At 43.3% G+C, this 25,098-nt stretch overlaps 1 protein-coding gene across 3 annotated transcripts in view; it reads left to right on the forward strand.

Annotated features, from left to right (window-relative positions):
• AP1G1 (adaptor related protein complex 1 subunit gamma 1) overlaps nt 1-25,098 on the forward strand; it is a 100,611-nt gene that overhangs the window by 24,726 nt on the left and 50,787 nt on the right. The window contains exons 1-4 of one of the 3 annotated variants that reach the window (XM_089320412.1): nt 3,377-3,535; nt 5,636-5,839; nt 13,629-13,753; nt 23,386-23,527. In XM_089320412.1, the coding sequence (XP_089176538.1) occupies nt 5,639-5,839; nt 13,629-13,753; nt 23,386-23,527 (468 nt within the window). In that variant the 5' untranslated portion in view covers nt 3,377-3,535; nt 5,636-5,638. Of the gene's footprint in view, nt 1-3,376; nt 3,536-5,635; nt 5,840-13,628; nt 13,754-23,385; nt 23,528-25,098 lie in introns of those variants that run through there. The other 2 variants (XM_002711697.6, XM_089320413.1) reach the window with 2 other exon arrangements.

The raw sequence follows: 25,098 nt of genomic DNA on the forward strand, positions 1-25,098 counted from the left end.
GATTTTATTTATTTATTTGACAGGTCGAGTTACAGACAGTGAGAGAGAGAGAGAGAAAGGTCTTCCTTCCGTTGGTTCACTCCCCAAATGGCTGCCACGGCTGGCGCTGCAGGAGCCAGGTGCTTCTCCTGGTCTCCCATGTGGGTGCAGGGGCCCAAGGGCTTGGGCCATCTTCTGCTGCTTTCCCAGGCCACAGCAAAGAGCTGGACTGGAAGAGGAGCAACCGGGACTAGAACCGGCGCCCATATGGGATGCCGGCACTGCAGGCGGAGGATTAACCTAGTGCAACACAGCGCCAGCCCCTGATTTTAGTTTTTACAAACTTCTCTTGTTCTTCATCTACCTATTAGGGTTAATGTAAGATTCTTTTTTTTTTTTTTTTTTTAATGTAAGATTCTTTTTAAAGGTAGATTAACTGAGTTTTGGATAATCAAAAGTGATTTTTTTCATTTAATTCTTGGTCACTAATATCTTAACAGCTTTATACTTTTCTTAGGTTTGTCAAATGAGCATTATGTGACAAATAGCATATTGGTTTTACTTACTGTTAGGTGTTGGCTTATGCTCAAATTGGTGATTCTTTTTAATTTCTTACTGTTTATATTTATGAAAAATCTAAAGGATTAAAATGCTCAATTTATTGAAGTTTTATGACTTCTAAAGTTTTTGATTGTGAAAAATTTCAAATATACATGAAAGCAGAGAATAGTATAATATACTTTCATGTACTCATACTACCTCAGCAGTGATCAACATTTTACCCATCTAGTTTGACCCCCCCCCCTTTTCTCTGTTCTCCTCAAGACTTTTAAAAAAAGATTTATTTGAAAGGCAGAGTTACAGAGTCAAATCTTCCATCTGCTGGTTCACTCCTCAAGTGGCTACAACAGCGGGGGCTGGGTTGGGCTGAAGCTAGGAACCTGAAATTACATCCGGGTCTCCTGCAAGGGTGCAGAGGCCCAAGTATTTGGGCCATCTTCCACTGCCTCCCCAGGTACGTTAGCAGGGAGTTGGAGTGGAAGTGGATAGCTGGGACTTGAGCTGGCTCCCATATGATATGCTGGCATGGCAGGCGACAGCTTAACCCCCTGTGCCACAACACCAACCCTCAAGATCTTTTTTCCTGGAGTATTTTTTTTTTTTTAAGATTTGTTTATTTATTTGAAAGGCAAAGTTACAGAGAGGGAGAGGCAGAGTGAGTGAGTGCTTCCATTTGCTGGTTCATTATCCAAATTATCACAACAGCCACGGCGGGGCTAGGCTGAAGCCAGGAGCTTCTTCCAGGTCTCCCACATGGTTGCAGGGGCTCAAGCATTTGGGCCATCTTTCACTGCTTTCCCAGGGGCATTAGCAAAGAGATGGATTAAAGTGAAGCAGCCACAACTCCAACCAGTACTGATATGGGATGCTGGCGCCACAGGCTGTGGCTTAACCTGCTGCCCAGACCCCACCTGGAGTATTTTAAAACAAATCCCGGCAATCATGTAATTTCTTTTTTTCTTTTTTGACAGGCAGAGTGGACAGTGAGAGAGAGAGAGAGAGAGAGAAAGGTCTTCCTTTTTTCCATTTGTTCACCCCGCAATGGCCGATGCGGCCGGCGTACCGCGCTGATCCGAAGCCAGGAGCCAGGTGCTTCTCCTGGTCTCCCATGCAGGTGCATGGCCCAAGCACTTTGGCCATCCTCCACTGCATTCCCGGGCCACAGCAGAGAGCTGGACAGGAAGAGGAGCCACCGGGATAGAATCCGGCGCTCCAACCAGGACTAGAACCTGGTGTGCTGGCGCCAAAGGCAGAGGATTAGCCTATTGAGCCGTGGCACCGGCTTCATGTAATTTCATCTATAAATTTAATGTTTGTTTTTGAAGTATTGAGAGAATTCCTGGCCTTGGAGTTTTAAGACCTGGTTCAGGTGGTAGCTGTGTTAGTTTACTGTCTTTGTGGTCTTAAGCAGGTTGCATACTTGCTCTGTTTCTTCATTGGCAAAATAGTGGTAAAAATTTCTACTCTTACTTCAAAAAGGTCTGAGGAGCAAATTAGACAATGAGTATAAATTGTATATTTTAAACACTAGATGTTTGAGTGTTTCTATTAAAAAATAACAAAAACAAGCATATAAATAGCTTTGTATATTTTATAATTTTAATTTTCTTAACTTTGTTGAGATATAATATACATATAAGAGTACTTCAAATAATTGTGGAAAATGGAATTAAGAGATTAGTTTATTTTGGTCCAAAGAAATTGTGCCTCTTGTTTTGCTGAACAGATTTTTTTTTAAAGAAAGATTTATGTATTCATTTTAAAGAGTTACACAGAGAGAGGAGGAGAAGCAGAGAGAGAGAGATGTCTTCCATCCTCTGGCTCACTCCCCAGTTGGCTGCAACGGCCCGAGCTGAGCTGATCTGAAGCCAGGAGCCAGGAGCTTCCTCTGGGTCTCCCATGCGGGTGCAGGGGCCCAAGGACTTGGGCCATCTTCTACGGCTTTCCTAGGCCATAGCAGAGAGCTGGATCGAAAGTGGAGCAGCCGGAACTGGAAGTGGCGCCCATATAAGATGCCGGCGCTGCAGGTGGTGGCCTTACCCACTACACCACAGCGCCCACCCCTTAACAGAATGTTTTTGAGACTCTTACATGTTGTGAATTGCTCTGTGTTATTCTGAAAAGTATTTAATTGTATGGGTACAGCATTGGCAATTTACCTGTTAATGGACATTTGGGTTGTTTCTAGTTTTTGACAGTTGTAAATCAAGTTTCAGTCAGCATTCCTGTGCAAGTCTTGGTGAGAGCACATTTTTGTTCTTCGTGGGTAGCTACTTCTCTTGGATAAACACTTGTGTTTACTTCTTGAGTGTATGTTCAAATTTATAGAAAATTCAAATTGCTTTCCAGAGTAGTTGAACTATTTTATTTCTGTTAACAATACTTGGGCCGGCGCCGCGGCTCACTAGGCTCATCCTCCGCCTTGCGGCGCCAGCACACCGGGTTCTAGTCCCAGTTGGGGCGCTGGATTCTGTCCCGGTTGCCCCTCTTCCAGGCCAGCTCTCTGCTGTGGCCAGGGAGTGCAGTGGAGGATGGCCCAAGTGCTTGGGCCCTGCACCCCATGGGAGACCAGGAGAAGTACCTGGCTCCTGCCATCGGATCAGTGTGGTGCGCTGGCTGCAGCGCGTCAGCCGCGGCGGCCATTGGAGGGTGAACCAACGGCAAAGGAAGACCTTTCTCTCTGTCTCTCTCTCACTGTCCACTCTGCCTGTAAAAATAAAAAATAAATAAAATTAAAAAAAACAATACTTGGTATGACTAGTCTCCCCCCCACCCTGCCCCTTTTGGAAAGACAAGGAGCTTCCATTTGCTGGTTCAATACCCAGTGGACTGCAACAGCTGGGGATGAGCCAGATCAGGCCATGAGCCAGGAATTCAGTCCAGTTCTCTCTCACATTGGTGGCAGCAACCTAATTACTTGAGCCATCACCTTTCATTACCTGTTGCTTTCTAGGGTCCAGATTAACAGGAAGCTGGAATCAGGAACTGGTACCAGGTAGTGAACCTGGGGGTACTCTGATGAGTGACACTAGCATGTTAACTGCTTGTCCCTGGTCAGTGTTCAATTTTAGCCCTTCTAATGATGTAGAAGGTATGAGGTATCTTATGATTTTAATTTGCATTTCCCTGCTAACTAATGATGTTAAACAATGCTTTGTGTGCTTGTGACCATTAATGTATCCTTTTTTGAGGATGTTCTGTTTATATCTTTTACCCACTTTAAAATTTTGGCTTGATTACTGTAGTTTATTTGAAAGAGAAAGAGATCATTCATCTACTAGTGGATTCCCCGAATGCTTGCTACATTTGGGGCTGGGCTAGGTTGAAGCCAGGTGCTAAGAACTCAGTCCAGATGTCCCACATGAGTGGCTGGGACCCAAGTACTTGAGCTATCACCTGCTTCCTACCAGGGTGTCCATTAGCAGGAAGCTGGAATCAGGAACAGAGCTGTGACTCAGACCTAGGTACTCTTGTGTGGGTTGTGGGCATCCCAGACAGCGTGTTAACTGCCCTGTTTAGTATCTGTCCCTTTACCCACTTGTAAATGATTGTCATAAGTGAGTTGTCAAATTTATATATTCTGAATACAAATCCTTTGTCATTTAGGTATTGTGAATGCTTTTTTCTTTCTGTGGCTTTCATTTTTATAAAGGTATCTTCTGAGGTGCCAAAACTTCAGATTTTATAGTCTGTCATGTTTTTCTTTATGCTCTATGATTGTGTATGAAGTCTCCGTTTAACCTAAGTTGACAAAAATTTTTTTTCCTGTGTTTTCTACTGGAGGATTTTAACTTTAGCTTTGATGTTTAGTTCTATCACCCAGTTCGAATTTGTCTTTATATTGTGTGAACTTAGGGAGGGTTGAGTTTAAATGCCCTCACCCTACCTCGCCCTGCCTTCAAATCAATATAGGTCTAGTTGTGCTAACATCACTCTTTAGAGGACTGTTGTTTCAGGGCAGGTGTTTGGCTTAGGGGTTAAGGTGCTGTTGGGACTCTAGTATTCTACATTGGAGTGCCTAGGTTTAAGTCCTCCTTCTGTTTTCGTTTCTGCTTTGTACAAGTGCATGCCCTTGGAGGCAGCATTTGATGGCTCATGTAATTGGGGCTCTGACTACCCATGTGGGAAACCTGGATCAAACAAGTTCCCAACTTCTGGCTTCAGCCTGGCTTAGTCCCTGCTGTTGTATTGTAGCATGTGGGAATGAACCAGTATATTTGATATGTTTTTCAGATAAGTAAAATAAACACATAAAAATTAATTGTACCTTTTCTTCTGTTGAGTAACGTTGTCTCCTTGTTGAAAGTTAATTGAGGGGCCGGCGCTGTGGTGCAATGGGTTAAAGACCGGGTCTGTAGTGCCGGCATCCCATATGGGTGCTGGTTTGTGTCCCAGCTGCTCCACATCCAATCCAGCTCTATACTATGGCCTGGAAAAGCAGTAGAAGATAGCCCAAGTGCTTGGGCCCCTGCACTGGTGTCGGAGACCTGGAAGAAGCTCATGGCTCCTGGCTTTGGATAGGTGCAGCTCCAGCTGTTGTGGCCATTTGGGGAGTGAACAGCAGATGGAAGATCTCTTACTCTCTGTGTCTTGCTCTGTCATTCTGCCTTTCAAACAAAATAAATCTTAGAAAAGAAAAACAGGGGTCGGCACTGTGGCATAGCGGATAAAGCTGCTACCTCTGGTACCGGCATCCCATATGGGTGCTGGTTCCGGTCCTGACTGCTCCAGTTCTGATCCAGCTCTCTGCTATGGCCTGGGAAAGCAGTAGAAGATGGCCCTAGTCCTTTGGCTCCTGGCTTTGGATCTGCCCAGCTCTGGCCCTTGCGACCATTTGGAGAGTGAACCAGTGGATGGAAGACTCTCTCTCTACCTCTACCTCTGCCTCTGCCTCTGCCTCTCCCTCTCCCTCTCCCTCTCCCTCTCCCTCTACCTCTACCTCTACCTCTACCTCTACCTCTACCTCTCTGTAACTCTTTCTTTCAAGCAAATAAATCTTTTTTTAAAAAATCAGCCAAAAGTTTGAGAAGCTGTTTGAATGCTTTTGGTAATAAAAACATGTCAACATCTCTGTTTAATGTCTTTCCATATCCAGAGGATGCCAGCCCCCATCAGATTGCGGGAGCTGATCCGGACCATCCGGACAGCTAGAACCCAAGCCGAAGAACGAGAAATGATCCAGAAAGAATGTGCTGCAATCCGTTCATCTTTTAGAGAAGAAGACAATACATACCGATGTCGGAATGTGGCAAAATTACTGTATATGCACATGCTTGGCTACCCTGCTCACTTTGGACAGGTAGGCTGGTCTGAGAGGACGTTTAGTGAAACCACTCCTGAATGACACTGTTGCTCTCCCTTTTTCTTGAAGAGAGGTATTTTGATAGTCTTGCAGTCTAATCATAATGGAACTGAGGGCAGGATTGAGAGGAAGCTCAAACAGACCTTGAAAGGTGGGATATTGCCTTCATTTATCCTTTCCATTGAGAATCTCATTACGTGGATCAAAGAATGTTTTGATGATGGAATCTAGCTTGACTAGTATTAACCAGTAGTTTGTGGTTGTTCTGCCAGAGGGCTTGCTGTCACTATAATGAGCATTTAAGAAATGTGTGCTAAATGTTGTCTTAATTTTTTTGATCTGTGCATGATATTCTATGGAAAAACTCATAGCAAATGTTTTCAGTTTAAAGAAGTTAGGTAGTTGACAAGTGATGATATCTACTTTGTCCTAATTACCTCTACCTTAATTGGTACAACTTGTATGTAGATCTGCCTGCAGATTCTCTCCCACATACAATGCATACTCTTTGATATGTCTAGTCTGGGTTTTGAGGATGATACTCTCAGTGATAAGTGCTTTCCACCTCCTACCTCCATGTTTGTATTTTGCTAAGGGGAATTTAGTCACAGAGAAGGGACTAGTAAGTTATTTTCTTATTTCTTACTAGTGTTGTTAACTTTTATTTCACTTAAGGAGCCTATTATATAATAAATAGTCTTTTTAAGGAATAGACTGCAAAATTGAAAGAAAAAAAAAGTGCAACCTTAGGTTGAAGACAGAAAATACTACCCATATCTCCTTTCTTTAAATATATATACATATGTATATATATATATTTTGACAGGCAGAGTTAGACAGTGAGAGAGAGAGAGAGAGACAAAGTTCTTCCTTTCCGTTGGTTCACCCCCAAAATGGCTGCTACGGCTGGTGCGCTGCGCCAATGCGAAACCAGGAGCCAGGTACTTCCTTCTGGTCTTCCATGCGGGTGCAGGGCCCAAGCACTTGGGCCATCCTCCACTGCACTCCCAGGCTACCGCAGAGAGCTGGACTGGAAGAGAAGCAACCGGGACAGAACCCAGTGCCCCGACCAGGACTAGAACCCGGGGTGCTGGCGCCGCAGGCAGAGGATTAGCCAAGTGAGCCGTGGCGCCGGCCCAAAGATATCTTTTGTTAATATTTTGATGTATTTAATTTTTCAGGAAACATGACTATCAGATTATCTTTATTTTTAAAGATTTATTTTACTTATTTGAAAGGCAGAGTTACGGAGAGGGAGAGACAGAGAGTGATCTATCTTCCATCTGCTGGTTCACTCCCCAAATGACTGCAACAGCCAGGGCTTTCCAAACTGAAGTCAGGAGCCAGGAGCCTCTTCTGGGTCTCCCATGAGGGTGCAGGGGTCCAAGCCCTGGGCCATGTTCCGCTGTTTTCCCAGGGAGCTGGATCAGAAGTGAAGCATCCAGAACTCAAACTGGCACCCATGTAGGATGTCAGCGTCGAAGGTGATAGCTCTCCCAGTTATGCCACAACACCAGGCCCATCAGCCTATTCTCTTTTCTGCTAAGTAACATCAGTAGAAGTGTTACCAGAGAATGGCAGGGTTCTTGTCTTTGCACAAGAAAGAATTCAGGCGTGAGACAGAGTAGTGGAAAGTAAAAGGTAGCAAAGTTTATTAGGGTAGGGACAACCGTAAGAATGGATGGGCACCTCTCCAGACAGGACCTGAGAGAGAGTGCTGTCACTTGGACGGGGTGGAGGTGGGAGGAGGGAAGGAGCGAGGTTACATGGTTGAGTAGAGAGATTACACCTGGCCAGGCAGGCGGGCGGCTCAGCAGAGAGGCAGAGGGCTGAGTGCGCCATCCGGTTGAGGCCGGGGGTTTTTAAGGAGATGGGTCTTTGTCTTCACACATCTCCTCCCGAAACAAAGGATTTTATGGATGTAAATATTAAGAAGCTCCTATCTGAGTTTTCCCTTGAAGGTATCAGACAGGAGGAAGCCTGGCTGGCGCCATCCTGGGTTCAGAGGAAGGGTGAGTAGGACCCCCTAGAGAATGGGGGTCCGGAGCAGGGTGTTTGAAATGCAGATACTGGGCTGCATCTGGGAGATTGTGGAAGATTTGTCAGGTGGAAGGGGCAGGTTATCAGGTAGAAGGGGGCAGGGCAGAATGTGAATACCAGGCTGCCCCTGAAATATTATCAGGATGACTTTGAGATGCAGATGTATATGCTGTACATAGACATCTTCTCTTTAGGCCTGTCACACACACATAAGCTCATATCTAACTTCCTACCTAAAAGAAGGAGATCTCCTGCCCTTAAGATAAAACAAAAAAGTGATGGAATTGAATTTTATCAGACTGACTTGGCTTAGCTTTTTGTTCATTTTATGATTGGGAATTTGGTCAGCCTTTTAAGAAATACATGATTAAGAGTGAGAGAACATTAATTCCCTAAAGAGAAATGAGGTGTTAGTATCAGAAGAAAGGGGGTGAGCAAAACAGCAGCTGTCTGCTATAAATATATTTGTGTATTTGATTTTAGATGAATTAGTGCCGTAATAGCATTGGTCTCTTACAGAATCTATCATGAAGTTTTTAAAAAAATATTAAAGTGAGAGAGAGATACCTTCTGTCTGTTGGTTTACTCCCTAGATGGCTGTAACAGCCAGGGCTAAGCCATCTCCCATGTGGGTGCAGAGGCCCAAGCACTTGGGCCATTTTCCATTGCTTTACCAGGCTATGAACAGCTGGATCAAAAGAGAAGCAGCCGGGAACCAAACTGGCTCCCATAGAGGATGCTGATGCCTCAGGCAAAGGCTTATTTAGTCTACTATGCCACAGCACCAGCCTGTGAATAGCTTCTTAATGCAATACTGAAAGATGTTGAATGAGAAAAACAGGAATGCTGTATAATATTTTATAAGGTTGAAACATTCAGGACAACTTATGGCAGTATTTGTCTTAGAGGTTAAGGCACTGGTTAGGACTCACGTGTCCAATGTTGGAGTGCCTCAGTACAACTCCCAGCTCTGGTTCCTGATTCCAACTTCTTCCTAATGTGGATGCTTGGAGGTGGTGATGATGGCTCAAGTAGTTGGATTTCTGTCACCCAGGTGGAAGACCAGTATTGAATTCCTTGCATCAGCTTCTGGCCCTTCCAGGCATCTGGGCAATGATCCAACAAATGAAAACTTCGTCTTTTCCTCTTCCTCTCAAATAAATAAAAATTTACTGCAAAAAAATTTTTTTAAACTGACTTAACTCCACATGTGTAGTAAGGTCCTAAGGCATAATAATGATGAATAGCAGTTTTGGATTTTGATTACTTCTAGGAGGAAAGAAGAGAAACGGGATGGAGGCATAGTATGCAGAGAGAGGGCTTTTTTAAATGTAAAATTAAAGTAAATAAAGAATTGGCCAGTGCTGTTGCATACTTGGCCTCTGTCTGCGGTGCCAGCATCTCATATGGGCGCTTCCCATATGGGCGCCGGTTCAAGTCCTGGCTGTTCCTCTTCCGATCCAACTCCCTGTCAATGGCCTGGGAAAGCTGCGGAAGATGGCCCAAGTGCTTGGTTCCCTACACGCACATGGGAGACCAAGAAGAAGCTCCTGGCTCTCAGCTTCGGCCCGACCTGGCCCAGCCCTGGCCTTTGTGGCCACTTTGGGGAGTAAACCAGTGGATGGAAGATCTTTTCATGTCTCCCTCTTTCTGTCTTTTTGTCTCTGTGTAACTCTTTCAAGTAAATAAATATATTTTTGAAAAAGCATTTGTTTTTCTATTTGACAGGTAGAGTTATAGACAGAGATACAAAGAGAAAGGTCTTCCTTCTGTTGGTTCACTCCCCAAATGGCTGCCACGGCAGGGCGCTGCGCCGATCTGAAGCCAGGAGCCAGGTGCCTCCTCCCGGTTTCCCATGCGGGTACAGGGGCCCAAGCAGTTGGGCCATCCTCCACTGCACTCACAGGCCACAGCAGGGAGCTGGACTGAAGAGGAGCAACCGGGACTAGAACCCGGTGCCCACATAGGATGCCGGTGCCGCAGACAGAGGATTAACCAAGTGAGCTACGGTGCTCGGCCGAAAAAGCATTTATATTAAAAAAAGTTCATGTAGTAGCAGTCATGGCCCAGTGTTTGGCTTCCTGCCACCCACTTGTGAGACCTGGATTGTATTTCAGTTTCTCAGTCTACGCCTGGAGATGTTGTAGACATATGGGAAATGAATCAGCAGATGCTAGTATGTGTACACATTTTGCCTTTCTGTTTATGCTTGTCAAATGCATAAAAATCTTAATAAATAAAAATATGAAATGATGTTAATGTCTAAGAGTATGTCTTATTCACTAAGTATTAAAATAACTTTCATAGCTTTTTCTTTTTAAAGATTTATTTACTTGAAAGTCAGAGTTACACAGAGAGAAAAGAGGCAGAGAGAGAGAGGTTTTACATCTGCTGGTTCACTCCCCAGTTGGCTGCAGTGGCCAAAGCTGTGCTAATCCAAAGCCAGGAGCCAGGAGCTTCTTCCAGGTCTCCCACGTGGGTGCAGGGGCCCAAGGTCTTCTGCTTTCCCAGGCCACAGCAGAGAGCTGGATCAGAAGTAGAGCAGCTGGGACTCGAACTGGTGCCCATATGGGATGCTGGTACTATAGGCAGTAGCTTTACCCGTTGCGCCACAGCACCGGCCCCTTAAAACTTACTTTATGGAATTATTTTTTACCTTTTAAACGTTTTTATTTTTTATTATTTTAATTTTTAAAGATTTATTTATTTACTTGAAAGGCAGAGTTATAGAGAGGCAGATGCAGAGAATGATAAAGAGAGGTCTTCCATCCCGTGGTTCACTCCCCAGATGGTTGCAATGGCTAGAGCTTTGCTGATCCGAAGCCAGTGCCCAGGAGATTCCTCTGGGTCTCCCACGTGGATGGAGGGGCCCAAGGACCTGAGCCATCCTCCACTGATTTCCCAGGCCACAGCGGAGAGCTGGATTGGAAGTGGAGAAGCCAGGACTCAAACGCGCCCATATGGCGTGCTGGCACTGCAGGCGGCAGCTTTGCCCTTTACACCATAGTGCTGGGCCCCTTAGTTTGTTTTTAACAGATTAAATATGGTTTGTAGATAGCAATTCTAAGGACATAATGATATTTCCTCCCTCCCTGCTTCCCTTCTCCTCTCTCTCCCCCACCATCTCACCTTCTCCCTTTTTTGTTTTTTTATTTATTTTTTTTTAGTTTTTGAGAACATTTTAAGTTTAATTGCAATAAAAAGTCAAATAAGCTCACCACATAAAAAGTTTAACAAGTAAGAAGCAGAAAGATTCTAGTTTAATGGGACTATAGACAATGGCTATAAACAGTAGTTGGAAAAATGACCATTTTGCTCATATACAGTAAATTCTATTAACTAATTTACAGTATTTAAAGTAATCACAGATATTTAAAACTATAGTAGTGTAACATTCTTAATCGTTCGTTCGACAAAGGTATAAAAATTTCACAAAAATACATTTACAGCAGTACTGATACACATGGGCATTTCTTTTTTTGTTTGTTTGTTTGGTTTGTTCAAATTTTTTGCTCCCACATGCAGTAGAGAAGATGCAATATTTGTCTTTCTGTGTCTGGCTTATTTCATTCAACATGATGTCCCCCATGGAAATTATTTTTTAAATATAAATTACTGGCTGGCGCCGTGGCTCAATAGGCTAATCCTCCGCCTGCAGCGCTGGCACACCGGGTTCTAGTCCTGGTCGGAGCTCCAGATTCTGTCCCGGTTTCTCCTCTTCCAGTTCAGCTCTCTGCTGTGGCCCGGGAGTGCAGTGGAGGATGGCCCAAGTGCTTGGGCCCTGCACCCGCATGGGAGACCAGGAGAAGCACCTGGCTCCTGGCTTCGGATCAGCACGGTGCGCCAGCCGCTGCTGCCATTGGGGGGTGAACCAACGGAAGAAGGAAGACCTTTCTCTCTCTCTCTTTCACTGTCAACTCTGCCTGTCAAAAAATAAATAAATAAAAAATAAAAATTACATGTGTAGAAGGGAGGGAAAGGTTGTTATCACATAATCAGTTCTAATCTCACAAGCCATTTGAGTTTTCCTTTTTGATCCTAATTATTCTGTCTTGGAAACTGACATGGCTCACAGTTATATAGTCATTCAGATGACTTTAGGTGTTTCTAAATGTACATAAATTGAGGAATTAATCTTTTTTAAAAATATACATTTATTTACTTGAGAGGCAGAGATGCAGAGGGAGAGACAGGAAGGTCTTCCATCTGCTGCTTCACTCCCGGCTGGAGCGGGGCAGATCCAAAGTGAGGATCCAGGAGCTTCTTCTGGGTCTCCCATGTGGGTGCTGGGGACTATGCACTTGGGCCCTCTTCCACTGCTTTCCCAGGCCATCAACAGGGAGCTGGATTGGATATGGAACAGTTGAGACTCGAACCAGCACCCATATGAGATGCTGGCACCACAGGCAAATGCTTAACGTACTGAACCACAGCACTGGCCCCTAGAAAGTAATTTTTATGTAACTTGAAATAAATCTGTTTGTGGAACTGTTTTACTTTCCTCTTTTACTTTTGAACTTATTAGATAAATTCATGTAAGAAAATAGTCTCACATGATCTTAGTTTCTACTGGTGCTGTTTTCCTTGGGATGTATACTTCTAAAAGGGAATTTAGTTTTGCAAACCCTTCTTAGACAGTCTGACTTGCAGTATGCCCTTGGAAAACCCCTCCCCCACAGGAAATATTTGACCCTTTCTGTATTTGTAAAGTGAGAATGATAAAACACATCAAAGTGATTGTGACTTTCAAGAAAGGCTAAACAGGGGGACAAACTGTTTAACTGCAAGGACTCTGAAGCCTTGAGGAGTTTTTTTTTTTCCTAAAAATTATGTAAAGAATAATTAATATAAAACACTTTAGGTTCCCCCCTGTATTTGATTCCTAAACCCTCACCTCGGAGTTGGCACTGCAGCATAGCGGGTAAAGCCGCCTCCTGCAGTGCTGGCATCGCATATGGGCATCAGTTCATGTGCCGACTGCTCCACTTCTGATCCAGCTTTCTGCTGTGGCGTGGGAAGGCAGTGGAAGAAGGCTCAAGTTCTCGGGCCCCTTTACCCACATACGAGACCTGAAAGATGCTTCTGGCTTTGGATCAGTACAGCTTTGGCTGTTGCGACCAATTGGAGAGTGAACCAGCGGATGGAAGACCTCTCTCTCTGCCTCTCCTTCTCTCTCTGTGTTAACTCTGACTTTCAAATAAATAAATAAATCTTTAAAAAGAAAAAACCTTCACTTTTCCCACAGTACTTACAAACCCTAAATGTAGCACTTTCTACATGGTGTTAAAATTATTGTCCGTTTCTTCTTTAATTGATTGCATGTACCAGATGTTTAGGACACTAAACACTTTGTGTTTCCATTTACTGAGTTTTTGATTTTTAATATATGAACCAGACCTTAAATGCATACATGTGTTAGGTGCTCATTTAATGTAAGGGGGAGATTACATTAGGAATTTGGTTTTTTTAATGTCTAATTTATTGTAGTGATTAATAAGTTTGTGTTTTTAGAAATGTGGAACTAAGGTGAAACTCATGGATTATTAGAATGGCAAGTGTCATGGAAGCTTGTTACTCTAGAACTTGAGTACTATTATCAAAGTATCTTGAATGTTTCTCTTTTATTTAGGTAGTTTGATGATAGAGGTTTATACTTCAGTCATCTGTTAACTCTGGGATTAAAAACATTGCTTTGTAGATTGTGGTAACAAGTTCTTAGTTTCTTTGTTTTCCTTTTTCTTGGCAGTTGGAGTGCCTCAAGCTCATTGCATCTCAGAAATTTACAGACAAACGCATTGGCTATTTAGGGGCAATGCTGCTGTTGGATGAAAGACAAGATGTCCATCTTCTCATGACCAACTGTATCAAGAAGTAAGTCGTACCTTTCCTTCTTTTAACAACAATTTTACTCTTTGAAGTCTTAAACTAGGATTTTAATAAAGAGCTTCTGTTTATTAATTTTATGTTTAGTGTTCACACTATATTTGAAATGCTGTAATTTGGTAACTTTAAAGGATTACAACTTTTCTAAGGGTTAATTTTGTTAAGTGTAGGTAGGTATTGTTGTGCATCTTCAGGCATAAGAACACGAATTACCAACACTTGGGCCTTCATAGAAAAATATTGGTAAACCTTGGGATTTCTTATATTTCTGGGATATTGAATACTATAAATAATGAAACTTTCCATTTATCTCTAAGAAGTATTGTTTTATATTCTGGTATATTTAAGCTAAAAAGAGTGGTCTTGATTGTTGGAAGTTTAATCCATCTGAGATTTCATTTGCACTGAATTTTACTTGGTCATGTGAATTAAAAAATTTTTTTTAAAGATTCTATTTATTTGAGAGGTAGAGTTACAGACAGAGAGGGAGAGACAGAGAGCTCTTCCATCCACTGGTTCACTCCCCAAATGGCGGTAATGGCCAGAGCTGGGTGCATCCAAAGCCAGGAGCCAGGAGATACCTGCCATGCAAGTGCAGGGGCCCGAGTACTCGGACCATCTTCTGCCACTTTCTCAGGCCATAAGCAGAGAGTGAGATTGGAAGAGGAGCAGCTGGGGCATATGGGGCACCACAGGCAGAGGCTTAACCCACTACGTCACAGCGCTGGCCCCCAGTCCTGTGAGTTTTTGTGGGTAGCCCTTTATTTATTTTTTTATGTGCTTTCAATCGCCTTTTTTTTCCAGAATTTTATTTAATGCATATAAAATTCATGAGTACATCTTGGGAATACAGTGATTCTTCCCACCATATCTGCCCTCCTGCTTTTTTAGATTACTTTTTTTATTTGCAGTATTTCTGTTTTTGATAAAAAGAAGCAGCAGGGAATATTGGTGATCAAATATGTGGACTTTGAAAACTTGTACTTTTCTGTGGTAACTAATGCTCTACTTTAAATTTTTCCAGTGGGTAATGGAAAACTCCAAAATGACTTATAATTTGATTGTAATTATAAAGTGTGGCATTTAAATATGGGACTCTGTGGATTAATTTCAGGAGGCTTTTTATTTTCTTGACTATAAAATAAATATTAATAGTGAAAACACTGTGTTGATTCATTTATTCAACAAATATTTGTTGCTCATCTGCCAAGTACCAGGAACCATTGCAAAGCACTAGGATGGCTTTTTTGTTTTTAAAACAAAAAAGATTTATTTTTATTAATTCGAACAGTAGAAAGAAAGAGAGAGAGAGCGCTTCCATGTGCTGGTTTACTCCCCAAATGGCCACAGTGGCCAGGGCTGGACCAGGTCAAAGCTGGGAGCCTTAACCGTCTCCCACGTGGGTGCAGGGGTACAAGGACTTGGACCATCTTCCACTGCTTTCCAAGGCACGTAGCAGGGAGCCTGATCAGAAGTAGAGCAGCTGCAACTTGAACTGGTGTCCCTATGGGATGCTTTCATCACAGGTGGCTTTACCCACTACACCACAGTGCTGGCCCCAGCACTAGTATGGAAGCAAAAAGAGAGAAATCCTTGATGTCATGAAAGGTCCATTCTAGATGTTCAGTGGAATTCTTTTATACATTTCCTCTGGCTAAGCTTCAGAGTTTCTTTTAACTTTTGTTCTTACAGACTTTGTAGCCTTTACTCAGGCTTTCAGTCTTATGCTGACAATTGGGCAGTTCTGCCTGGCAGCAAGTTTGTGTTAGAGAGTTAATACCAAACTTAAGTAGAGGTTTGTAGCCTGATAAAAATGAAAAAATGAGGCACACATTTAAAGAAGAAATCTTTGTTATTATGAAGCCTAGCCCAGCACCAAGTGAATTTAGGAGAAGCTTCTTTCTAAAGCAGGAATAGATCAACTTTGGATCTATTGTTTTTATTCTGTTAATGGATTTCTGTGTTTTTTTTTTTTTTTTTTTTAAGAGGGAGGGCGGGTTTTTTGTTTGTGTTATAGGCCACAAATAAAATTTTTATGCTTTTTTCTTTTAAAGATTTATTTTATTTATTTGAAAAACAGAGTTACAGAGAGAGGTAGCGACAAAGAGGTCTTCCATTCGCTGGTTCACTCCCCAGATGGCCACAGTGGCTGGAGCTGCACCGATCCAAAGCCAGGAGCCAGGAGCTTCCTCTGGATCTCCCCAGCAGGTGCAGGGGCCCAAGGATTCGGGCCATCTTCTGTTGTTTCCCCAGGCCATAGCAGAGAGCTGGATGAGAAGAGGAGCAGCCAGGGTTAGAACCGGCACCCATATGGGATGCTGGTGCTTCAGGCCAGGGCTTTAACCTGCTGCACCACAGCACAAGCCCCCCCCCTTTTTTTTCCCCAAGATTTGCTTATTTATGTTTAGAGGCAGGGTTATAGAAAGAGAGAGGGAGAGACACAGAAAGAAGTCCACCATCCACTGGTTCACTCCCCAAATGGTTGTAACAGCCAGAGCTGTGCCGATCCAAAGCCAGGAACCAGGAGCTTCTTACAGGTCTCTCATGTGAGTGCAGGGGCCCAAGCACTTGGGCCATTTTTCACTGCTTTCCCAGGTCATTAGCGGAGAGTTGGATCATAAAAAGAGCAGCTGGGACATGAACCAGCACCGAAATAGGATGCCCATGCCACATGCGGAGGCTTAACCTATTATACCACAGCACTAGCCACCCCCCCCTTTTTTTTTCTTTAAGATTTAATTGAAAGGCAGAGTTATAGAGAAGCAGAGAAAGAGAGGTCTTCCACCTGCTGGTTCACTCCCCAGGTGGCCGCAACGGCCAGAGCTGCGCTGATCCAAAGCCAGGAGCCGTGAGCTTCTTCCAGGTCTCCCACATGGGTGCAGGGGCCCAAAGACTTGGGCTGTCTTGTACTGCTTTCCCAGGCCATAGCAGAGAGCTGGATCGGAACTGCAGCAGCTGGGACTGGAACTGGCACCCATAGGGATGCTGGCACTGCAGGCGACAACTTTACCCATTACACCACAGCGCGGGCCCCTGTTTTTTTCTTTTTTAAGATTTGTTTTGTTGGAAAGGCAGAGTGACAGAGCAAGAGACAGAGAGTACAAGATCTTCCATCTGCTGGTTTATTCCCCAGTGGCCACAATGGCCGGAGCTGTACCAATCCGAAGCCAGGAGCCATGAGTTTCTTCCAGGTCTCCGACACCAGTGCAGGGGCCCAAGCACATGAGCCATCTCTACTTCTTTCCCAGGCAATAGCAGAGAGCTGGATTGGAAGTGGAGAAGCTGGGACTCAAACTGCCCATATATTGGATATCGTCACTGCAGGAGGCGGCTTTACCCACTATGCCACAGCCCTGGCCCCCAGCCCCAGCTTAGTAATGAGTGCTTACCTCATTGTTCATTGGCTTAGAAAACATTGTAGAATATCACAGGCCTTGGAGTTAAATTTAAAAAAAATGGATCTGATGTTTAAAACTCGGATTTTGAAAATATCTAATAATTGAGAAATTAATGAAAAGTCAACTAAGTACTTTTGGGAACTGGGATCCTAAATGATAAAGTGATAGTTGATACATTTTATTTTATGAGCAATTCTAATTTAAAATAGTTTTACCTTGAAACTGTTCATTGACATTTTGCTTCTTTCTCAAAAAATTATTTATTTACTTACTTACTTACTGGAAAGGCAGAGTGATAGATGTCTTCCATCTGCTGGTTCACTCCCCAAAAAGGCTGCAACATCTCAGACTGGGCCAGGCAGAAGCCAAGAGCCAGGAACTCCATCTGAGTCTCCCATGTGGGTGGCAGGAAGTCAAGTACTTGGGCCATCTGTCTGCTGTCTCCCAGAATACTTTAGGAGGAAGCTGGTTTGGAAGCAGAAGAGCCTGGAATTGAACCAAGTCCCTTCAGCATGGGATGTGAGCATCCCAAGCATAGTATTAACCTGCTGCTCCATGATGCTGGGCCTTAAATTTTACCTTCTTTTCCTGTTTTCATTCTTCAGCAAAGACTAACACTGTCTATTTGTTCATTTGTAAATATTAATAATGAAGCTATGATGTGTTAACATTGAGAACCTTCTTTATGAAAGACTATTTTTTTTGTTTTTAAATATTTATTATTCACTCCTGCTCGCTGTCTCTCTTGCTCCCCTCTCTCTCTTCTCTCTTGTCTCTGCTCCTCTCTCCTCTCTCTTCTCTTGCTTGCTCTCTCACTCTCTGCACTCTCTAGCCTCCTCTTCTCTCTCTCTCGCTCTCTCTCCTTCTCTTCGTCTCCTGATCTCTCTCTTGATCTCTCTTAGGCTCTCCTTCTCCCTTTTTCTCCTTTCTCGTCCCTTCCCTCCAGTCTGCTGGGTTTTCTCCAAAAATCTCTTTCCCTTACTCTGGTGTTTGATGTGTTTTGTGGTGACCTTATGTTAGTGCTGAAACCCAGGACCTTAGAGCATCCCATATGGGCGCCAGTTCTAGTCCCGCTGCTCCTCTTCCGATCCAGCTCTCTGCTATGGCCTAGGAAAGCAGTACAAGACAGCCAAGTCCTTGGGCCCCTGCACCCAAGTGGGAGACCTGGAAGAAGCTCACGGCTCCTGGCTTTGGATTGGCGCATCTCTGGCCGTTGCGGCCAACTGGAGAGTGAACCAGCGGATGGAAGACCTCTCTCTCTCTCTCCCTCTCTCTGTGTAATTCTTTCAAATAAATAAATAAATCTTTTTTTTTTTTTTTTTTTTTTTTTTTGACAGGCAGAGTGGACAGTGAGAGAGAGAGAGACAGAGAGAAAGGTCTTCCTTTGCCGTTGGTTCACCCTCCAATGGCCGCCGCGGCCGGCGCACCGCGTTGATCCGATGGCAGGAGCCAGGAGCCAGGTGCTTTTCCTGGTCTCCCATGGGGTGCAGGGCCCAAGCACCTGGGCCATCCTCTACTGCACTCCCTGGCCACAGCAGAGAGCTGGCCTGGAAGAGGGGCAACCGGGACAGAATCCGGCGCCCCAACCGGGACTAGAACCTGGTGTGCTGGCGCCGCTAGGCGGAGGATTAGCCTAGTGAGCCGCGGCGCCGGCAATAAATAAATCTTTAAAAATAAATAACTCTTTAAAAATAAATAAATATTTATTATTTATTTATTTGAAAGAGTTAGAGGGAGAGGCCAGCGCCTCGGGTCACTAGGCTAATCTTCTGCCTGTGGCGCCGGCACCAGGTTCTAGTTCCGGTTGGGGTGCTGGATTCTGTCCTGGTTGCTCCTCTTCCAGTCCAGCTCTCTGCTGTGGCCCGGGAAGGCAGTGGAGGATGACCCAAGTGCTTGGGCGCCTGCACCCGCATGGGAGACCAGGAGGAAGCACCTGGCTCCTGGCTTCAGATTGGCGCAGTGCGCCGGCTGTAGCAGCCATTTTGGGGGTGAACCAACAGAAAGGAAGACGGTTCTCTCTGTGTCTCTCTCTCTCACTGTCTAACTCTGCCTCTCCAAAAAAAAAAGAGTTAGAGGGAGAGTCAGATCTTCCATCCACTGCTTCATCTCCAGGTGGCTATATCAACTAGGGTGGGCCACACCAAAACCGGGTGCTTCATCCGGGTCTCCCACATGGGTGACAGGGGGTACAAGCATTTGGGCCATCTTCCACTGCTTTTCTCAGAAGTGGTGCATCCGGTACAAACCAGCGCGTATATGGGATGCTGGTCTTGCAGACAGCGGCTTTGCTCCCTATACCTTAACACCAGCCCCATATGAAAGACTTTTTTTTTTTTTTTTTTTGACAGGCAGTTAGACAGTGAGAGACAGACAGAGAGAAAGGTCTTCCTTTGCCGTTGGTTCACCCCCCAATGGCCGCTACAGCCGGCGCACTGCGCTGATCCAAAACCAGGAGCCAGGTGATTCCTCCTGGTTTCCCATGCAGGTGCAGAGCCCAAGCACTTGCGTCATCCTCCACTGCACTCCTGAGCCACAGCAGAGAGCTGAACTGGAAGAGGAGCAGCTGGGAGAGAGGTAGAGTCAGAGGCAGAGAGAGGGATCTTCATCCGCTGGTTTACTCCCCAAATGACTGCAGCAGTTGGAGCTGGGCCACTCTGACGCCGGGAGCTTCTTCTGGGTTTCCCACTTGAGTGCAGGGACACAAGGACTTGGGCCATCTTCCACTGTTTTCCCAGGTACATTAGCAGGGAGCTGGATCAGAAGTGGAGCAGCTGGATCTTGAACCGGCGCCCATATGGGATGCTGGCGCTGTAGGGGGCGGCTTCATATGCTACACCACAGTGCTGGCCCTACTAAACGGCAAATGCTTGCCTTGGAAGCAGTATCATAACTAGTGTGCCGGATACCCAGTGTGTCTTTAGTTTCTTGTGTTAGGTTATTTTGATTGAAGTAAAAGAAAATCAAGCATCTCACAGATAATGCAGTTAGCAAAGGGAAAAATATTTTGACCGCCTTTCAAAAAACTATGGTTCTATACTAAAGCTTGATAAGAGTTTTTTTTTTTGTTTGTTTGTTTGTTTTTTTTTTTTTTAAGATTTATTTATTTAACTGAAAGAGTTAGAGAGAGAGAGAGAGGGAGAGAGTTCTTCCATCCACTGGTTCACTCTCCAGTTGCCTGCAACGGCCAGAGATGCACTGATCCGGAGCCAGGAGCTTCTTCCGGGTCTCCCACTTGGGTGCAGGGGCCCAAGGAGTTGAGCCATCTTCTACTGCTTTCCCAGGCCATAGCAGAGAGCTGGATTGGAAGAGGAGCAGCCGGGACTAGAACCGGTGCCCATATGGTGCCGGCGCTTCAGGCCAGGACATTAACTCGCTGCATCATAGTGTTGGCCTCGAGAGGTTTTTTTTTAAAGGTTAGGTGTGGTGTGGAATTTGAAACCATGTCAGTATAGTTTTTGTACTGTTATTTTAAAATCCATTGGACTGTCATTGCACTTTGAGTGAATCTTGTACTCACGTACAAGATTTTATGACATTTTGCCTAGGTCATTTGGAAAAAATGGTTTTTTGAGTTACACACATCTTGCAAATGATAATACATTTCATTATAGAACATTAAAAAAATCACATTGACCGATACCGCCACTAACCTCATAGAACAGTCTTTAAATTTTGTTAAATTGTTTAGCTCATGGTAGCAATGGAGGTTTGTTCCAAATTCTACTTTTACTTCAAAACTTGAATTTGATTGTTGGCAACAAATAATGTTAGTTGTTGATCTTGAAATGATCGTCTTAACTTGGCTCTTGGTCCAGAAAATGTCTCTTAAATATCCAAATCATAATAATCATAATTGTTAGTTATTTTTCCAAATAAAAGTGATGTTCGTTTTAAAAGCAGCTAGTTCATCGTTCAGCTTGCAAATGAAAGGTACAGATAAATGTTTTTCTCTTGAGATTGCCTTTTTATTTCACTGTGAGGTAGAAGTAATTTCTGCATAATCCTCTTCATCACACAGAATTTATTTTATTTTTTTTTTTTTTAAGAAATCACACAGAATTTAAAGATTTCTTTATTTGAAAGCAGAATGAGAGAGAGAGAGAGGGAGGAGGGAGGAGGGGGAGAAGGAGAGAGAGGGAGGAGAGGGAGATATCGTCTGTCCTGCTGGTTCACTGCAGCAGCTAGGTTGGGCCAGGCTGGAACCAGGAATCTATACTGGTCTCCCACATAACTGGCAGGACCCCAAGCATTTGAGTTGTCATCTGCTGCTTTCTCAGGCACATTAGCAGGACACTGGATTGGAAATAGAGTAGCCAGGACTTGAACCAGCATTCTGCTATGGGATGCCAGTGTTACAGACAGTGGCTTAGTCCACTGCACCACAATGCCAGCCTGTCACAAAGAATATGAAAAAACATGGACTCAAGAGTTGACGTATGGAGGTTGATTTTATGGTGTAGCTGGTTAAGCCTCCTTCTGCAATACTGGCATCCTCTATAGGCACTGGTTTGTGTTCTGGCTGTTCCTCTTCTGATCTAGCTTCCTGCTAATGCCCCTGGGAAAGCAGCCAAAATGGCTCAGTCCTTGGGCCCCTGTGGGAGACCTGGACAGAGTCCCAGGCTCCTGGCTTCAGCTAGGATAAGCCCTTGCCATTGGGGCCATTTTGGAAGTGAATCAGTGGATGGAAGGTGTCTGTCTGTCTGTCTGTCTGTCTCTCTCTCTCTCTCTCTCTCTGTAAATCTACCTTTCAAATAAATAAACCTTAATAAAAAAGAGTTGGGTGTAGTAAAACTAACAATTTTTACTGTTTTATTGTGGGCAATCTTAAGTGAAACTGCCTTTTTTCTTTCCTTCTTTAAATGTGAGTATATGGCATTGAATTCATTGTGGCACCCCTGCCTTAATTTGTGCTAAGGCTTTGTACCATTGGTGTGACTGTCAACACAGTTGACAAATACTGTATTAAGATTATGAAAACAGTGTGAATCACATGGACTCTGATGCAGCCTTGGGAACTTCCCTGAGACTCATGAAGCACACGTTGAAAACTGCTAGACTAAAAGATAATAATAAATGCTTGAAAAGCTACTAAAAGTAGCATACTGTAATAACACAGCTCTGAATAGGAAGAGCTGATTGTAATATATAGATAAGGTTACTGGTTCAAACTATGTCTAATTCAAAACTTTCCTGGAAGTTTGCTTCCTGGCTGGCTTAGAAGTAATTTCATACAGTAATCAATGCCTGTTAGAAGATTTTGTATATTATGTGCCACCAGACATTGTAGTCTGCAAATGTCTACGATAGTTCGTTGAAAGTGGTCTTAGGGGCTAACATAATGGCACAGTGGCTTAAGCTTGTTGCTTATGACATTGGCATCCAGTACTGGAGTGCTGGTTTGAGTCCCAGTAAGATAGTTCTACCAGGTACTTTTTTCACTGCCACCCACGTGGGAGATCAGTAGGGCTTCTGGCTTTGGCTTTGTGCACACTTGGCTTTTGTACCAGCAGATGGAAGCTCCTTCCCTCCCTTCTTTTCTCTCTCTTGCTCTGCCTTTCAAGTAAATGAATAAATCTTTTTTTAAAGGTGGTTTTATTATTATAGTAATCAGTAGTTACTGATTTTTAGTTATTTTGGAAAAAAAGTAAAAGTATAAAGTTATTTAATGTAGTATCGAGGTTTATACTAAAACATGAGACCAAAAGTGTCAAAGGGTAATGTAATTTCTGTTGTGGTTTCTCTGTCATCTGTAGTGCTCTAGTGGTAGAGGTTGTGTTTTCTAATTTTTAAAAAAGGATTTTGGTTCATGTCTACTTTTAGCCTTAGTTTGTGAGTAATAGTAAAACATTTTACAAATCTTTTAAAGATAGTTTTGCTGTATGTTGTAATCATTGCCAGTGTTTGCTTTCAGTGGTTGACTGAGTTTTCTAAAGTGGGTTCCTTTAGTGTCCAACAGGTAACATATTGTCCTATTTTACTGCTTTGGTGTTTGGAAACATTGGGCTAAAAGGCTGTAGGTGGAACTCTCCATCTTTACTGTATTGATAATTTCTAATAAAATTTGAGTAAAGATTTTCTTCAACTAATAAACCTGTTGATTATTTTAATTATTGGAGAAATCTTCAGCCCTTTTCAGCTAGTTTATTAAACTGTGAAGCTTCTTCATGGTGAGCACCTGCTTAGCAGAGCATGCTTGTTTCCACCTTCCTTCTTCTTTTGCAGTGATCTTAATCACAGCACGCAGTTTGTGCAGGGGCTAGCACTTTGTACCCTTGGCTGCATGGGCTCGTCAGAGATGTGCAGAGATCTTGCAGGAGAGGTTGAGAAGCTTCTGAAAACCTCCAACTCTTACTTAAGAAAAAAGGTAAATTGAAAATGATTTACTTATTTTTTCTTTGAGAGACAAAAGACAGGGAGTGCTCCCATCTATTGGTACGGTCCCCAAATGCGAGAGGCTATGCCAGGCTGAAGCCAGGAACCAGGAACTCAGTCCAGGTCATCTGTGTGGGTGGCAGGGACCCAACTTATATCACTGTTGCCTGCTGGGATGTACATTAGTAGGAAGCTGTAATTGGGATCAAAACAAAAATGGAGAGTGGCTGGAACTGGAATCTCACAACTCCTATCTAGTGTGCAGGCATCTCAAACGGCATCTTTACTGTTAGACGAAATGCCTTACCCTCAAAAGATGACTTAATGAAACTAAGTGTCTGTTTTGGATCAGGGAGTTTGGATTAGGCAGATTACTCAGTTTTGAAAGTTATGGTATATTTTTCTCTGTGAGATTTATTTTAATTATGAATATGATATTTCATGTTAATCTTAATTTCTTCCTTTTTTCAAGGAAGTGACTTATAAACAAATGTTACTGGATATGCAAGGTGGTATAACTAATTCCTGACTTCTCTGATTTAAAACAGTATTAAACAGTAATAATGAATAGCTCTTTATGAATTTACTTTTATCCTTATAACTAGTGTCTATGTATTTGTTTTAGTACCTTTGTATATCTGGAAGAGTAGTTAGACTAATATGTAGATGATTATTAGGAAAGCTTGTAGAACCTACTTTATGAACTTGAGATACCACTGCATTTGTAATAGAAGAGAATAACCTTATTCTCTTACCTGCTGGTATTTGTTGATACAACCGTTATATTGAGTTTCTTAAAATTGTAATTCAACCTAAAACCTTTACAAGCAAGGGGTTTAGAAGTCTCAGAAATGAAAATGTAATCATTAATTTCATGTTTACTCTGTGTTTTTAATGGTGTGAGAAGAAAGTGAAGAAATTTCTAAGGATGATAATGCTGTTAATAATGACTGCAAACAAGTTAAATTAATTTCTTAATTTGTAAGTCAGTACTTTTTCTTAATGTATGATTTACTCTCATTTAGAAGGGCTAATATTATATTAAATACAGCATTCTATCAGATGAGGAAAAAAATCTTTTGACTCCCAGATAAAACATAAGATGAATTAGCAGAAATTTTTTATGTCAATCTGTCTAAGTCCTTATGATATTTGACTCAAACAGTTAACAGTTATGGTTATGTTGGCAGGGCAAAATCAGTATTTCCAGTAAATGGGCTAATAATGCCATGGGATTTTTTTCCCCCCAGAGACTAGTTATTTCAGATTTTTTTCTCTTTTTTTCTTTTTCTTTTAAAGATTTTTATTTATTTCTTTGAAGGGTAGAGTTACAAAGAGAGAGAGAGGGAGAGACAGAGAAGGGTCTTCCATCCGCTGGTTCACTCCCCAAATGGCCTCAACTGCTGGAGCTGGGCCAATCTGAAGCCAGGAGCCAGGAGCTTATGGCTCTCCCACGTGGGTACAGGGGCCCCAAGCACTTGGGCCATCTTCCACTGCTTTCTCAGACCATAGGCAAAGAGCTGGATCAGAAGATGAGCAGCCGGGACAGGAACCAGTGCGTGT

The sequence above is a fragment of the Oryctolagus cuniculus genome, chromosome 18, assembly GCF_051225735.1.
Source record: "Oryctolagus cuniculus isolate XC-2025 breed Fujian yellow rabbit chromosome 18, ASM5122573v1, whole genome shotgun sequence".
Lineage (NCBI taxonomy): Eukaryota > Metazoa > Chordata > Mammalia > Lagomorpha > Leporidae > Oryctolagus > Oryctolagus cuniculus.